Below are 15,760 nucleotides of genomic sequence, written 5' to 3' on the forward strand. Positions count from 1 at the left end.
GTATCCTCAACAACACAGGTAGACACTGGGCCTCCCATTTCAAAATGATAAAAGGAAATTTGAAAATTCCAGTGAAGGAAAGCCTGGTTGAGAAACAGAAATCCAAAAGGACCAGGATTGGCAACGGTCTCTACCTTCGAGTTGTAGACATAGAGTGTCCTAATACAGAATTTGGGGAAAGGCTCAATATTTTGTAATAACCTATAATGGAGAAGAATCTAAAAATGTTATACATATGTATATGTATAACATATGAAACTAACACATTGTAAATCAACTATATATTAATAAATTTTTTTAAAATACTACAAGTACCACAGTGATGGCACTGACTATGTATATGGGCTGTTGGAGAATCATGTTTGATTCAGACAGTTGGTAGTGGAGGCTGAGCACCCTCACTCTGCACTCGTGGTGGATGGATCTGTAACTTTCTGTAGAACCCGCCCTGCCAATATGTGAACAGCCACGGCATGGTTAAAGCAGAGTTGGGAAGACCACTTTTCAAAATTAAACTTCTTTATTTTGAGATAATTATAGATTCACATACAGTTATATGAACTAATACAGATGATTCCCTGTACCCTTCACTCAGTTTGCCCGCAGTGGTAACATCTTACAAAACTAGTACAACATCACAACCAGGATATTGACATTGATGAAATCCATCCCTCTTGTTCAGATTTCTTTTGTTTTTCTTGTACTCATTTGTATGTGTATTTTAAGTTCTATAATACCTGAATTCTGTGATGTTGTGTAAGATTTGAGTGTTTACAAAAAGAAGAGCCACTTTTATTCGTTGCATAAATGAGGTTTCTCACCAGTGTGGATTCTCTGATGATGAATGAGGTGTGTGTTCTGACTGAACACCTTCCCACATCTATTACATTTATAAGGTTTCTCTCCAGTGTGAATTCTCTGGTGTTCAGTGAGATGTGAATGATTGCGGAAGGAATTCCCACAGTCATTACATTTATACGGTTTCTCTCCAGTATGGATTCTCTGATGCTGAGTAAGAAATGATTGACATCGAAATGTTTTCCCACACTGCTCACATCCATATGGTTTCACTCCGGTATGAATTCTTTGATGTTGAACAAGGAATGAACTACGACTAAAAATTTTCCCACATTCCCCACATGTAGGGTCTCATATGAGTTATCTGATGCTGGGTAAAGGATGAGTTTTGATGAAAAGTTTTTCCACATTCACTACATTTCCAAGATTTTTTCTGTGTAGAGAGTGTCGGACATTTACTTTGGTCTGAAATCTCATTGGTGTGTATGCTACTTTTCTCCCACTGATGTAAGCTCTCTTCTGTAGAAACCCTGAGATGTGTAACAAGACTTGAGATCAAAAGCAGCCTTCTCTCAAAATTATATTCTTGTCTAATCATTTCTGGAGGTGCTTCTTTGTGGATGAAAGTTATTCCCCCAAAACCTTCTTGGAAAAGGCATGGTCCAGGAACCTCTCTGGGAGGGTTTTCCTTCATGCTCTCACATACATATTTTTCTTCAAATGTAGGATCCTGGTATTCATCCTCTTGGGATCTCTTTGATGCTATCCCTGGCAAATCAATTTCAGAGCCATCCTGCTCTGGAGCAGACTTGTTCACCCAACCTGGACAAATCTCTCTTTCAATCTCTCTCTCTTCAGCTCCTTAGATATTCAACATCCACAAATCTTCTCTTTGCTTTGATTGTGGAAGACTTCAAGGTTGAAAAACAACTGGGAGCCCCCCAAAAAAAACAAAAACTGGGAGCCCATGATGTCCTGGGGCTCCCCGCAGGGCGGCGACCATGGTCCCGGAGGTACACAGAAACCCCACTGCTATTTTTACATTAATTTTGTCACTGCTACTGTACAGAAGTTTTAACTTTTTCAATATTGTCAACACTGTAGTTCTTCTTTGTTATACTCTGTCTATTGCTGGCAGCCAGAGGAAGTTATTACTCCTCTGTATATCTGATAAAACTAGAATATATTTTCCACCAGTTTTCCTATGCTTTTTTATTTAATCAAGCTGTATGTAATTTTAGTAGATGACGTGACTTTGAATCTAAGTCATCTTTTCCATCTCTCTTAGTTCGATCTATGAAGTTGGGCCCCCTCCCCCACACTGAGACTGATTGCCATACGTCCCCCATTATATAGCACTGGGTGTTCCTTGGCTCACATTGTGGTCCTCCAGGTCTATTTCTTTTGTACACTTAATAACTCCAACCTTTAGCTTTTTAGTGTTTTTTGTTATGGTGGTGGCTATATGTCCTAATATCTGATAATGCTGGATCTTCCACTTCACTCTTCCTTTTTCTTAGATGTTCCCATCTTGTTTTTCTTTCATATAATTTTTAGAATTAGAACCCAAAAGGAAAATGTTTTTAAAAGAATGTATAACAATTTGGAGTTGCATAGGAAGAACCTAGAAAGATGACAAAACACATTACTCCCATGGCCTTTGAGCCAAGTCTCTCAGCAGATTCTCTCAAGGGAACTGGGGGCACTTTGAAAACCATGGAAACTCCTTCAACCAATGGAGAACCCAAAAGTGCCAACTGGAACAAGGCATCTGTCCCAGAAAGTGTGACCAGTGCACCAGCAAGACCGCACCCTGTCCTGGCTTATCTTGATGTAGGAGGTTGATTCTCAATTTCTTTCACCAGGCGAAGCCCCTGTAAGTATGCAAGGACACGTGCACACACATACACACACAGAGCTTTATTCAACGTAAACCCCAGAACTGAAGAGGGGTCGCGACCACTATTCAAAATGAGTTTCAGAAGTGACAGGCATGATTTTTTTGAAGTTACTTCTTAACAACTGGGCCAGACACTCCATCCCAGGTCACCTTCTCAGGGCCCCACTGGCCTCTTTCCTTATTGTGGAGTATGTAGGTACCTTCTTTGGACCAACATCTGAGGGCTCTTCCATGTGATCACAGTCAGAACGATGTCCAGGCAGAAACCCTCAGGTTCTGCCTTGGGAGACTGTCCCACTTTCTCTGTTCACCTAAAACAGTAAGCAGCTTTTACTGGGTCGCCTTGCCATTTGGCCAGCAGCCTTCCCTAAACAGAACAGTTCAGTTGCCTTCTTAATCCCACTGGACAGCAGGCGTTGTTTTAGCCTCATAAGAGAGAAATAGTAGGACTCATGACACGTGATGGAAAGACACGTGTGTTACACAAGTCTAAGTGGACAGGCACATTCTAGGGGAAATGTAAAAATGCACCAAAAGTGGAATCAGATAGCAGCAGTGTGAATCTGCCCCTGCTAGCTGTATGATCGTGGACAAATTAAATAAACCTTCCAAGCCCCGTTTATAAAAGAGGAATAAGAATACTGCTCAAAGTTGAAATGAGGATTAAATTAAATCATTTATAGACACTACCTATATACTATTACTGTCTCGATATCTAAAAGGACCAAATAAAATAATTTGTTATACAGTTTTAAAGGATGCATGACTCCATCCATAAGCAAAGTCCTCTTATACCCTCCAAAACTTCTCCGTACTTCCAGGATGAAAGAGAGAATATATACAACAGAGGCCCTTAACTTTGGGGGATTTGTTCTCCTAGAGAACTTGGAGACTGTTAAGAGCTGCTTTTTCCAAAAGAAGCAGCAAGTCAACATTCTAACTGTAGAGCTCCCCAGGTGCCTTGAAGCACATCTGTGGGCAGCTCCATGGAGCCCAGTCTGAGAACTCACACCTTGAGCACCCACACGCGTAGGCCCGCCTTCTGTCAGCAGGGAAGGTAAGTGACTGTGACAGGACTCAGCCTAACTACGTCCCAAGCCGTCATCCATAGCTGAGGGCTATTCCATCCACCCTGGATCCTGACACCTTTGCCGTAAACCAGTACTTCTCCTCATCCACCCCACACCCCATGTTAGGGCACCAGTCCTTTGTCTACATGGGGAAAAAAACGACGGCATTGAATGCGTTAATAAGGTTGCATCATCTCACTGCAGTAATTTCCTCCTTTATGATTAAAAGTAGCTAACACTCTTTGAGTTATGACTACATGCCACACAGTGTGCTAAACACGTGAGCCGTGTTGTCATCTAACCCTCCCAGGAACAGCATGAGGTGGATTTCGTTATCTCCACTTGGCAGTCAGTTAGCTGAGTCTTAGACGGTTTAACAGTCACTTGCTACTGGTCATTCAGCTAGTGAGTGGTGAAGTCTGGCTTGGAGCCCTGCTCTCACTACTCTGCTCTCTGCCGCCTCCCCCCATGGCACTGCAGATCTCCTGGGACATTTCATAAGTACTAACACTTATAGGCCTTAATTACTGCCCTGTGGATCCCCAAAGCTTTGCTTACCCTATATTCTTTTAGCTCCCCAGCCCTAAGGAGCCCCCTCTGGGAAGATTGCCCTCCACATATAAGCTGCTCCCTGCTCGCTGCACACTTTTGTGAATCTGTAATGCATCATTCCCAAAGTTGTCAGAGTGTCTGACTTCCCCATTAATGGCATACAGGGTCTTCAAAGCCTCCATGTCATCTCCTCTATCAACGTGTTGCTTCCTATTTCAGATAAGAACCAGCCCTTTCGTCATATTTGAATTTCAAATATCCACCCACCTTATCAACTTGCCTGCCACTGTCCTTTAAGAGTCCAGTTCAATCATTTGTGATGAAAATGTAGCTGGGACACAATGAAATGAAAGTGAATGAGTGTTTCAATTATACCTAAACCTTCACAGCCAGTGCCTTGGTAAGTTTCGATGTGTCTTGAAAATGTATTTATCTGAAAGTTTCTTGAACACTGAGCATTTTTCAAATATTGGAACTATCTATGTTGTAGGCACTTTAACAGAATGCTGCGTGCTTTACCAACTGGTCAAGAGTTTAACCCTCTCTACTTGAAGTCTGACGGTTTTTATTACACTTATTCCTCCCACGTCTTCATCAGTGTGATCTGACTCCAGCCTGGTCACCCAGTCCCAGCTTCCGGCAGCACCTTGTGTCAACAGTTTGACTTTCTTGATCAAGAAAGCGCTCACTGTGTTGAGGCACAGGGGCTGTTGAGAAGGGCCACGTTACATGATACCAAGACTCTTCTCTGCAATACATTTAGCCCAAGGGCAGTCAGGAGCAGACAAAGTAGGAATCAGAACCTTACCAGCAACCCACCGAAAGAGAGAGGCCCGAGGAGAGATGGTGGGCCCAGCCACATGCAGGAGGCCGCAGAGGAGAGCACTGAGCAGGGGGTCCATGGAGTGGGAGACCTGGGGTTGAATTCTGACTGTCCCTTACTTATCTGTCACTTACTATATGACCCTGGGAAAGTCCTAAATGTGTCATCTGTAAAACGGGAATGACAATAACCCTACCTCATAGGGTCGTTGCCATGGAACATGTACCATGATAAGTGCCATGATGAGGTATGACCCAAAGAGGGAATGCAAGGGGAACATGGTGATGTGTGTAGACCATCATCCAGCCAAAGTGGAGATGCTGAGCCCCACTAGAAGAACTCAGCCCAGCCTCATTCCACCCAGACAGAGTGATACCCACCTGAGGGTGCCATCGTCTGGGTCCTCAGCCTCCTCAAGTTCTTCCCACTCGCTGTCACTCTCACGGGGCTCTTCTGGAGGCAAAGACTCTGAGAAAGTACCCCGAGAACAGAACTGCGGTAAAGGAATGGTCCCTGAATCTGCCTTCAAACATTCTCCACAGGGTAGCTGGTCTTCCAACGTAGAGCTGAGAGTAGGATATGCTTCATCCTCCAAGGTGAGAGAAGGGGCTTTAGGTAGATGGCATATGTCACCTTCATCATCATCACTGTACAATTCAAGACTAGAAAACAGAAACCCACGTGTCTTCCGGTATTGATCAGAAATTCCTCTCCCCACCTTCCCTTGCTTTCAGGATGCTCATCGTGACACACCACAGGCAAGCCAGCCAGGCTTGAAACAGTTCTTGCCAGAGACTTCTCTGGGGTCAGGAGGTGAACAGTGAATACGGCATGGCCCTTGACCTGGAGGAGCCCCTGATTTAATGGGAAGAGCGAGCAGTGAACAAATGTTAGAATCAGGTAAGAAGTGCTATGGTAGAGGCAGCACAGAGCCTTATGGGAGCAGGGGGAGCTCCTTACCGAGTCCAGAAGACAATGCAGGAACTTGCCAGAGGGCACGGATCAAAAGCAGAGCTATGACCCAGTTTTAGTCCTGACGCTTCCTATGGGAAGACAGTCAGACCTCAGGCAAGTTTATTAACTTCTCTAGAACCTCAGTCTTTTCATCTGAAAAATGGGAAGGTTAAGAAACTTACAGGAGCATTGGGATGCTTACATTAAATAATTCTGATACAGCCACCCATGGCTCCTGGTACAGGGTAAGTTCTCAGTAAATGGAAGATGTCATGATTACTACTATGATTACGTTTGCTATTTCGACAGAGGAATTAGATGGAAAGGGCCAAAGCAAGAGGCTGGGAACAGCTCAAGCAGGTGACCTTCAAAGCACTTTGCCCAAATATCAGGTCCTTTACAGAGCACTGAAACAGTGTCTATTTGGAGAAGCAGCCAGCTGGAGTGACATTTACTGCCTGTGTGACATAGGAAGCAGATGAACGGTGAAGCTCATTGGTTGGCAACGAAGATGCAGAAGCAACAGGGAGAGAATAAGCCTTCGAGGGGCTGCCGAAAGTCACTACACACGTTTTTGATTAGAAAGAGCAGTCCGTGAAGATGACAGAGCATTGGGCACAGTGCTTCCAACATGCAGACAGGGTACTCAGAAAATATCTGTCGAGAGTCTGGTTAGAGAAGATGAGTAGGAGAATCTAAAAGAAACGCACATAGGTTGAGCTTTGTACCAAATACACGGATCCTTGCTTATCAGCCTCCTTCCCCATCCCCAAATCAATAGGGTGGCTTTGTCAGTGCCCCTGCCCTCCATTTCCCTTTCCTGCAATACACCTTTCCCTTAAAATCAGCGCTGGTACCTCCTTATAGCTACAAGCCCCCAAACACCCATGTAGCTGGCCCTCCCCCCCAGTAGGGCTGGAGTGTTGGTTCCAACCTGAGTTTGCTGTCAAAGAGACATCATTTCTGCTCATGAGAGATACAGAGTTCATGTAAATGGGCATTTCCTGTAAATACACACGCACATGTGTTTAAAAAGAAGACCAGGGCTTCCCTGGTGGCGCAGTGGTTGAGAGTCCGCCTGCCGATGCAGGGGACGCGGGTTCGTGCCCCGGTCCGGGAAGATCCCACATGCTGCGGAGCGGCTGGGCCCATGAGCCATGGCTGCTGAGCCCGCGCGTCCGGAGCCTGTGCTCCGCAACGGGAGAGGCCACAACAGTGAGAGGCCCGTGTACCACAAAAAAAAAAAAAAAAAAAAGAAGACCATATGCATAAAGACTAAAGAGGAACATTCACTTTAAGAAAACAACCTCTTAAAATTGCTAAGCTCTTTAAGGAAAAATTGATTTAACACCTTAAAGTATTTGACCAAATTGTGCAGAAAATGTGTTTTCTTATAAACATAGGGAGGGAATACCATGGCAGTTTTGTCAAAGGACAGGAAATCCGGCTGGTGCCCAGGCCCACCCTGCCGCTGCTCCCCCGCCCCCCAGCAGCAACTCTCTCCTTCCCTCGCTGCGGAGAAGCAGGCGGCAACACTGCAGCGCCTGGCTGGCCATGCCTCACCTCCCACTTCCGTGCTCCTCCAACCTTTGTAATAAGCTCCTTGCTCTCCAGGTTGGATTTGGGGCTCCAGCTACTAGCCCTGCCCGGAAAGAGAGCCAGGGAGGCCATCAGCCTGAGAGGCAAGAGGCAAGGCTGTTGGGGGCTCAGTGGTCTCCAGGGTGGCATCTTGGCGATTATCTCAGGGAGAATAACTGCCCTTCCAACCATCCTTCCACCCAGGCCACCAGGCTGCTCTTGGAGCTCTGACCTGGAGTTTGCTTGTGGGCATGGAGAAAAGGACGTGAGGCAAGCAGAGGTCCAGAAAGGCCCGAGAGAGCCCACCAGGCAGAGCCTATTTCACGGAAGGGGTGAGACTTGGAGATTTGGAGAATTTGATAAGATGTTTTGGCGTGTGGACACGCCAGGTAGAGAGTGAGAGTCCTTCCCCCAGGGCTCAAGGCCAGCTCAGGACCTGGGGATAATGCAGTAGGGCTCCATCTAGAACCTGAAGGGATCAGAGTGCTCCGAGCTCTCTGTTTACCCCTGGATACATTTTATGACCTCGGCTCCTCCCTGCCCTCATTCTCTCCCTCCCAAGCTGTCTGACAAAAGGAGCCTCCTGTAGACAGATGGCACTTAGAGGAGAATCTGGAGACCCCACCTGGGTCTCCTCAGGTGTGCCCAGCTGCCTCCTCCACACAAGCTGGCAGGGCCCTGGCACTAGGCCTCCCACCAGATCCTGCAATTCTTCAGCGACTGCTTTTAAGGAAAGGAATCCCGGTTCAGCTCTGAGGTCAGTGAAATCATCGCGAAGCCTCTGCTTGCTACAGGGTATTTACTGAGAGTGGAAGACACCAGACCCAACGTCCCAGGAGAGCTGTTCCTTAGAAACTTGAGCCACCAACATCACATTCACCTTTCAGGAAGACAAGTCAAATGAGTAGATGGCATTTCAGGCCTGAAATACCGGGTATTGTAATTGCCCTATTTACTGCGGGTAAGCTCACAACAAGGTCGGGTTTTGTGTCTCTTCATGTGAGGCTCAGCCTTTCCCGTCTCTCCAGCACCAGGCCCGCCCCACATCCCCATTAGCCTGGTGAGTGCCACTGGGACTTCCTGCCGGTGCCAAGTTTAACATCTGGGGGGTTTTGTTTGCAGTGTTTCTAAGACATCAAGTAGAGATGTTCAGGGATCACTGGGGGTGAAGTTCAGTTGGTAATCCTGAGCTGGAGTTCAGTATTTAGGAGTCGTGAGAGTGGGTGTGTATGGGGGTGTCCCCAGGGAGCCTGTCAGCTTGCGGAGAGAACCCAGCTGAAGGCAGCACCCAGTCCCAGGCTGCCACGGGCTCTGCTCTGCTGGGTTAGACCACTGCCACTCCTGGCCAGGCATCTGCCCCACTCACTCCTCTCAGTCACACTTCACACTGTGAAGGCAGAGCAGGCCTTCACAGGGGTCCCCTGTGTCCTCCCGTTGGACCGACAGCCCTGCTCACCTAGCAGCTCATTCAACCCTCGGCCAGCTACTCTGAGGTCACACCTGGCATGTCAGCTGCAGTTAAGTTAGACCCTTAATCTCCTAAGCATCTTTGCTATCCCAGGAACACTGCCCTCCCCAGAACATAGACAGTAACTTTAGGTTCATGTCAAGGACCTGGTTTCATTTTGCATTCTTAAATAACCATGAAGACTTATATCCTCACTTTCTCTAAATGATACTTGCTGAAAATAGATGCATTTTAATTACAGGAATATAAGTATATATGCTAGGGGAGAGAGACAGAGACAGAGATAAAGGAAGGAAGGAAGGGAAGGGAAGAGAAATAACCTTAAACACTCTGCAACAACCACTTCTCACTCAATGAGGTTAAGCCCTGAATTGAACGTGAGTGGGAAACTTGAATCTGCCATCCCTTCATTCCTACGAGGCTAGCATTTAAAGATAAGCATTTTGCAGTCAGCATGGCCCATAAATGCAAGTCACCAGACTTCATCTGAGGCTCAACCAAAGAAAAGGTAATCTCCTCCCACACCAACGGAGAAAAACATCACATCTCCCAAAGTGATGTTCAGGGTAATGTGACTTGATATGATTTTACCTTATGCCCTACTTTAGAAACTAACCTTGCATAAGATGCAACTCCAGCCAAGTACCAAGTCCTCTCTCTGGAAGATACACAATTCTAGTGTTCCTCCATGAAAATGTACTGTACTGCTTTATTACATGTTTTACAAAGATCTACTACCGTATGGTAGTAGTATGTGTACAGTGTGGTAAAAGAAGAGAACAGGGAAGGAAGAGTAAAACTTCGTCTTCTCCATGAACACTCTGGGTTTGCTGGGGTGCCGGCAGCCACTAGACTAGGAAGTAACCACCTCGTAGATGGTAAGATCTGCCAGTTCGGTGGGAATTTTAATTGATTGGGACTTGTTTTTAGCTGAAAATGGCTCAGGAAAGGGAAGGAAAACTGACTTGAGCTCCTGCTGCATGCCAGGCTCTGGACTAGTGCTCTGCATGCGTTATTTCTTTTGAAGGGCACAGTACCCTGTGGAGTTGTCAGGGTCTTCATTTACATTTGAGAAGCCTCAAGCTCAGGGAAGACAACTCTCCAGACACACTAGTAAGTGGTAGAGCTGAAACCAGGGCTGTATGATCAAGAAGTCAGTACTCTTTTTGATCTACACTGCAGAAAGAAAACTTCACTCAGGGATGCCAGAAACAAGAGGCAGTTACCTGGGGCAGCCACCTCAGAACTGAGCTGTGGATATTCCAGGGAGAACCACAAAGAACCACAAACCCACTTTGGAATCCTAATTCTGACCCTACCCAGGAGCTGGGGGAACTGTGTCCAGGGATTGCTGAGCCTGTGCCACGCTTTTCCTCCTGTAGGGGGCAGTCACTAACTATGTGTGCTTTAAGCGCAAGCTAAGGTCCCACTGGAGGAGAAGCTAATATGGTTTGAGTCCTTCCTTTGTAGAGAAAGAAAGGTTCCTGAATGGAAGAGAGAAAACTCAGTACAAGTGAAACACAGTAAAAGGAAATGTGAAAAGGCAGAGCGCTGCCATCACCAGGGCTGTGGGAGGTAAGTACAAGGGGGGGGAGTTGGTGATGGAGGGAGTCGGGGCAGAGAATAGCAAGGCTGCCCCCCTGTAACTCCATGGACCACATGGCCTGGGTAGCAAGCATAGGGCAACAACCAAGGTGGAATGATGATCTGGGGCTCCACCAGAATGTTCTGAAGAAGCTCTTAGTATAATTCTAGGAAGGGGCAGCCCCCTGTAAGGATGGCAGATTTTGGACATCTGGTATACCCTTGCAAGTAGGAATGCTAAGCCAGATTTAATTTGATTCAGAAATATAAAATGATGTGATGTTTCTTATTTTTTTAAAAAAGAAATGACGAAAACAGGAGGAAAACATATCAGGATTTATGAGTAGAAGATAGAGAAAGACAATTTTCACGTCAGTATAAAGAAGAACTTCCTGATCAACAGCTACACGATGATAAAATGGGCCACGTCAAGAGGCAGCAACTTCCGCCTCCCTGGAGATATTCAAGTAAAAGCAGGCCCCCTACTTCAGGGATGTCACAGAGCAGATCCCAGCATGGGATATGAAGTTAGATGAGACCATTTTTACATGGAACAACCCTGAATTTCTGTGAGTCCATGAATGAGACAGTGACAACATACAGTAATAATTAGTTTAAATACTATTATTAATAAGTAATCATTGTATTATATTAAAGGCACATGGCAAGTCAAACTCCAGGCTTATACCTAATCCTAGAGTCACTTTATAATCCAGTCCATCACCTAAATTATCTATCAGTAAAACCTTTAAAAATCCAAGAGTGGCCCCATGTCTACAGGGAAGTACCACTCCTTTTATATTTCCTACAAGATCATACGAATAGCTGTCCTTGGATAAATCTCTGTAGGTTATTTCCTTTATCATTTGATCAAGTATATCAATTACTGGCTAGAATGCAAACGTAAGGAACTATACATACACTCGTGCTTATGCATTTTCAAGCAATGAAAATGAATACCACTGATGAACGTGCTTGCCCACCCTGTTCTACTCTGCAGAGGAGTTGGATTTTGTTTAGTTGGCACAATACAGTATACTTTAAAAATTGTATCTGGATGCTTCTAGGAAACATATGCCTGGCTCCTGTCTGTCACGGATCTCACCCTGCCTAATTGCATTACCCCAGCCGCTTCATAGTTCATGTCACCTACTAGTCCCTATAGATTTGCCATTGTCAGTCTTCCAGGATGACCAACAATTAAGAGCTATTTAATATCAGTGGGTTTATACAGTGTCAGACACAAACCATTGTTCCTCGTTTGTCTGCTTTGTGCCCATGCATCTAGTTAGCACACTCCTAGGAGCAATGTCTCGCCCTCGCTCAGTATGTGTACCCCTCTCTCTGCTCCTAACAGGTTTCTAAGTACCCTGGCTATGTGTAAAAATACTCATCAAACTGAATGAAAGCGTTTGTTTTCCATCAGAACAGGACTGAGAAGTGGAAATACTCAGGGGTGGATGAGCACAAAAATGCAGACTATGTTAAAGAACAAATGGCTATTGAAATGAATGTCTCAGTCTGGTCTTGAAGATGCAGATTTGGGTTTTTTTCTTAAGCTGGTGTTGATTACAAAGCGTTATATTTGCAATAGAAATGACGTACACAAGGGAACCTCTTTCCTACCACGGTGCTTCAAGAGGCCATGAGGGATGCAGGACAAAGGTCTGTATGTGGGGAAGAAACCCCAAGGCCTGCCATCTGTAGTCTCCAAGGATACTGGAGGACCTCTGGGTGGGGTTTGCTTTCCCAAAAGCTCACAAGTTGTGGTTACAGCAGCTCCAGATCGCATGCTTCTCTTGTTTCTTCCTCCCCTACAATGCCCAGAACAGTCCTGGCCCAGCAAGCATCTGAGCATAGTTAATAATTGCTTGATTGTAATTTCTAGCAATGACATGCACACAATTTATAATATGTCTGCAAAGGGGTGATCCTTACCTTTCAAGTCTCCTGATATCACAAACTGAATAGCAGTTTTGCTTCATATTGTTTTCCAAAGAGGTAGCCAATGTTGATGCATCCATTTCTTGGTGAAGTCTGAATAAATGAGGGTAGGAATCCCGAGGACGAGTCAAGGAAGTGGCCCAGGGTCTCTCTGTGTCTTGGTCCCATTGTGCCTCTCCGGTGGCCTGTTGGAAAGACTCTGGCCTGAGACCCAGGCCTTCCCCTGCATCTGCGGAGGCACTGTCCCTCTGGCTGTCCTCTTGATCTAGGCTGGGGCTCTGCTCTGAGTCAGTGCCTGTTGCCCTGGTGAATTCTTTGTCTGCTGAGAGCACAGGTGTCTATTGAAAGAAATGCTAAGGATTACTGGATCCACGGTTCACACTGAGGAAAATCTAAATATTGCTTTGGTACCAAAGTCGGTACCAATCCACCCCTTTTCTCTGTTCTTCAAATGAGCGTCTGTACTCACTATTTCTGTATCCCCTCCTTCTCGTTTGTACCCACTCCAACCAGGCTTCTGTCTCCATCATTCCACTGAAGGAACTCTGATTAGGATCTCTAGTGACCTACATCTTTCTAAAGCCAAAGGATAATTCTCTGTCCTCATCTCACTCTAACTCTCAGCAACATTCAGCGTAACTGGTCCCTCCTCCTTCTTAAGAATGTCCCTTATGAATTTACTCTACTTAAACGTTGAGTTTACCCTGAACTCTGCCCTTACCTGGACCACTTCCCAGGCCCCTTCTCAGTCTCATGTGCTGTCTCATTTCTTTGGACCAGACCGCTCAGTGTTGGGGTGTCACATGGCTCACTTCTCAGCCCTCTTCTTGACTTTTTCTGTACTCCTTCCCAGGGTGATCTCATCCAATTTATGGCTTTCAGTGGCATTATTTGCTGACAATTCCAAGTTCGCTTTTTCCAGCCCTGACCTCACACCAGTTCTCCACTAACAACTACCTAACAGACATCTCCATCGAATGCTCCACAAACATTTAAGTTTACATGCTATCAAGGGCTACTTCTTCTCCCCCATGTGCTTTAAACTTCTCCCTCCAGGCACATCCTATCATGGTGAGTGGTGCCGCCATTCATCCAGGTTGATCAAGCCAAACTCTACTCTCTGTCCGCACACCCATATCTAATCCAAAAGTCATCCCACGGGCTCTGCCTCCCAGTCACCTCCCAAATCTGACCACTTACCAGCTATTTGGCTACAACCTGAGTCTGAGCCACAGTATCTCACCTGAATCGCTGCCACCTTATCTGCTCCACTCCATCTCCACCAGCAACCTAAGTGACCTCTCTAAAGTACAGACCACATGAGGCCACATTCCTTCTTCACCCTTCACCCTCCCACTCCTCCCAGCCCAGTGGCTTCCTGTGGCAGCCAGGATGGAATCGGCACATTACCAAGACCTACAGGGTCACACATGGTGCAGTCCCTGACTCCCTCTACAACTCCTCCCATTCCACACTCCCCTTCATTAGCTACTGTCCAGGCACAACCATTATCTTTGTGTCCTTCAGACCTCCAGGTCATTCCTGTCTCAGAGCCTTTGCATATGCTATTCCTTCTGCCTGGAATGACCTTATTCCAGATGTTTGTACAGCTGCCTCCTTCTCATAACTACTTTATTCTAGTTCTGAACTAAATACTCTCTTCCTTGGTCTTCAGTCTGACCTCTGGAGCCACGTGAATGAATGAAAATTCTTCTTGCACTTGGTCCTCAGGTATGAGGAGAGAGGAAGCATGCCCACCATTCCTCACCCCAAGCCCTTCCCACTAGATGCATCTGGGCTCTGCTTGGGGGACCTCTTCTCCAGGACAGAAGGACAACTCTTACCCTGGCATTACCAGATATGTCACAAAAACACTGGGTACCAGCCCCTTGGCCTGACCTTTGTGTGTATGAAGCTTGACCCTCCCCTGCCCTGTTCATTAGCTTAACACAATTGCTGACATCTACCTTCTTTTCCAAACTGGCAACTGGAAACGTTCAGATTTCCTTCCCATAGCTCTTTGCTCACCAAAGTTGGTATCAAATGACCTCTTGGAGTCCAGGCATCAAGAGGATCTGGGTCACCAAGTCCCTGTGCTGTGTCTAGTGACTGTCACCCTCAGTGATGATAAGTGATTGATTTTATCCACATCTTATCCACGTCTCAGATGGGGAATCATGAGACCTAGAGAAGTCAGGCAAGTGCCCAAGGTCCTTGCAGCAAACAGAGCAGGTGCAGGTGATTCCAGGGTGCTCACACCGATCCCCCTCCACAACTGAGGCCATCAGCCCCCAGCTGTCAGGACTGCTGGCTGCTGGCAGCTTACAGCTATCCCCTCCGCAGGAATTGTGCTCAGCTCAAGGGAACTGCCTTGGCCAAAGTTAGGCCCCCTCCCTTGGGGCAGCTCTTACTCCAGCGCTGGTTGATGCAGAGAGCAAAGGTACAGGCTCTTTTGTCCCAATTCGGGACAGCTCTGTGGGGCCAGCCCAGCTTCAGAGCTCCCTGTGAGGTCAGCCGAGGCCCCTGTTGCAGCTGCAATACATTTACTTCCCCTTCTGCCCAGCTGTGCTTCTCGCACCCTCACAAGGGTGTTCCCAAGAGCCGGCCCCATAAACTTCCTGCACTCCAATCTCTACCGCAGCGTCTGTGCCCAAGGACTCAACAGGTGGTATTGTGATGGTGAACGTTATGTGTCAACTTGGCTAGGCCACAGTACCCAGATATTTGGTCAAACACGAATCTAGATGTTTCTGTAAAGGTATTTTTTAGATGAGAGTAGCATGTAAATCAGTAGACTTTGAGTGAAGCAAATCACCTTCTGTAATGTTGGTGAGCTTCGTTCAATCAGTTGAAGGCCTTAAGAGAAAAAAGACTGAGCTCCCCAAGAAAGAATGAATCCTGCCTCCAGACTGCCTTAGGACTCACCCTGCAACATCAGCTCCCCACTGGGTTTCCAGCCAGCCAGCCTGCTCTGCAGAATTTAGACTGGCCGGGCACCATGATCACGTGAGCCAATTCCTTAAAATCTCTCTCTGTCTCTACACACACACACACACACACACACACACACACACACACACACACACACA

The 15,760-nt window shown here is 46.4% G+C and overlaps 1 protein-coding gene and 1 pseudogene across 1 annotated transcript in view; both read right to left on the bottom strand.

The window, feature by feature from the left end:
- Positions 1 to 728: 728 nt before the first annotated feature.
- Positions 729 to 1,675, bottom strand: LOC113615768 (zinc finger protein 502 pseudogene; annotated as a pseudogene).
- Positions 1,676 to 6,610: 4,935 nt separating this feature from the next.
- LOC113615758 (putative protein FRMPD2-like) overlaps positions 6,611 to 15,760 on the bottom strand; it is a 16,231-nt gene continuing 7,081 nt past the window's right edge. The window contains exons 5-6 of the mRNA XM_027098522.1: positions 12,666 to 13,009; positions 6,611 to 6,792 (exon numbers count right to left, since the gene is read on the bottom strand). Coding sequence (XP_026954323.1) covers positions 6,744 to 6,792; positions 12,666 to 13,009 — 393 coding nt within the window. The 3' untranslated portion in view covers positions 6,611 to 6,743. The remainder of the gene's footprint in view (positions 6,793 to 12,665; positions 13,010 to 15,760) is intronic.

The sequence above is a fragment of the Aethalodelphis obliquidens genome, unplaced genomic scaffold (assembly GCF_003676395.1).
Source record: "Aethalodelphis obliquidens isolate GAN/ISIS:26980383/991018 unplaced genomic scaffold, ASM367639v1 scaffold124, whole genome shotgun sequence".
Taxonomy (NCBI): Eukaryota; Metazoa; Chordata; class Mammalia; order Artiodactyla; family Delphinidae; genus Aethalodelphis; species Aethalodelphis obliquidens.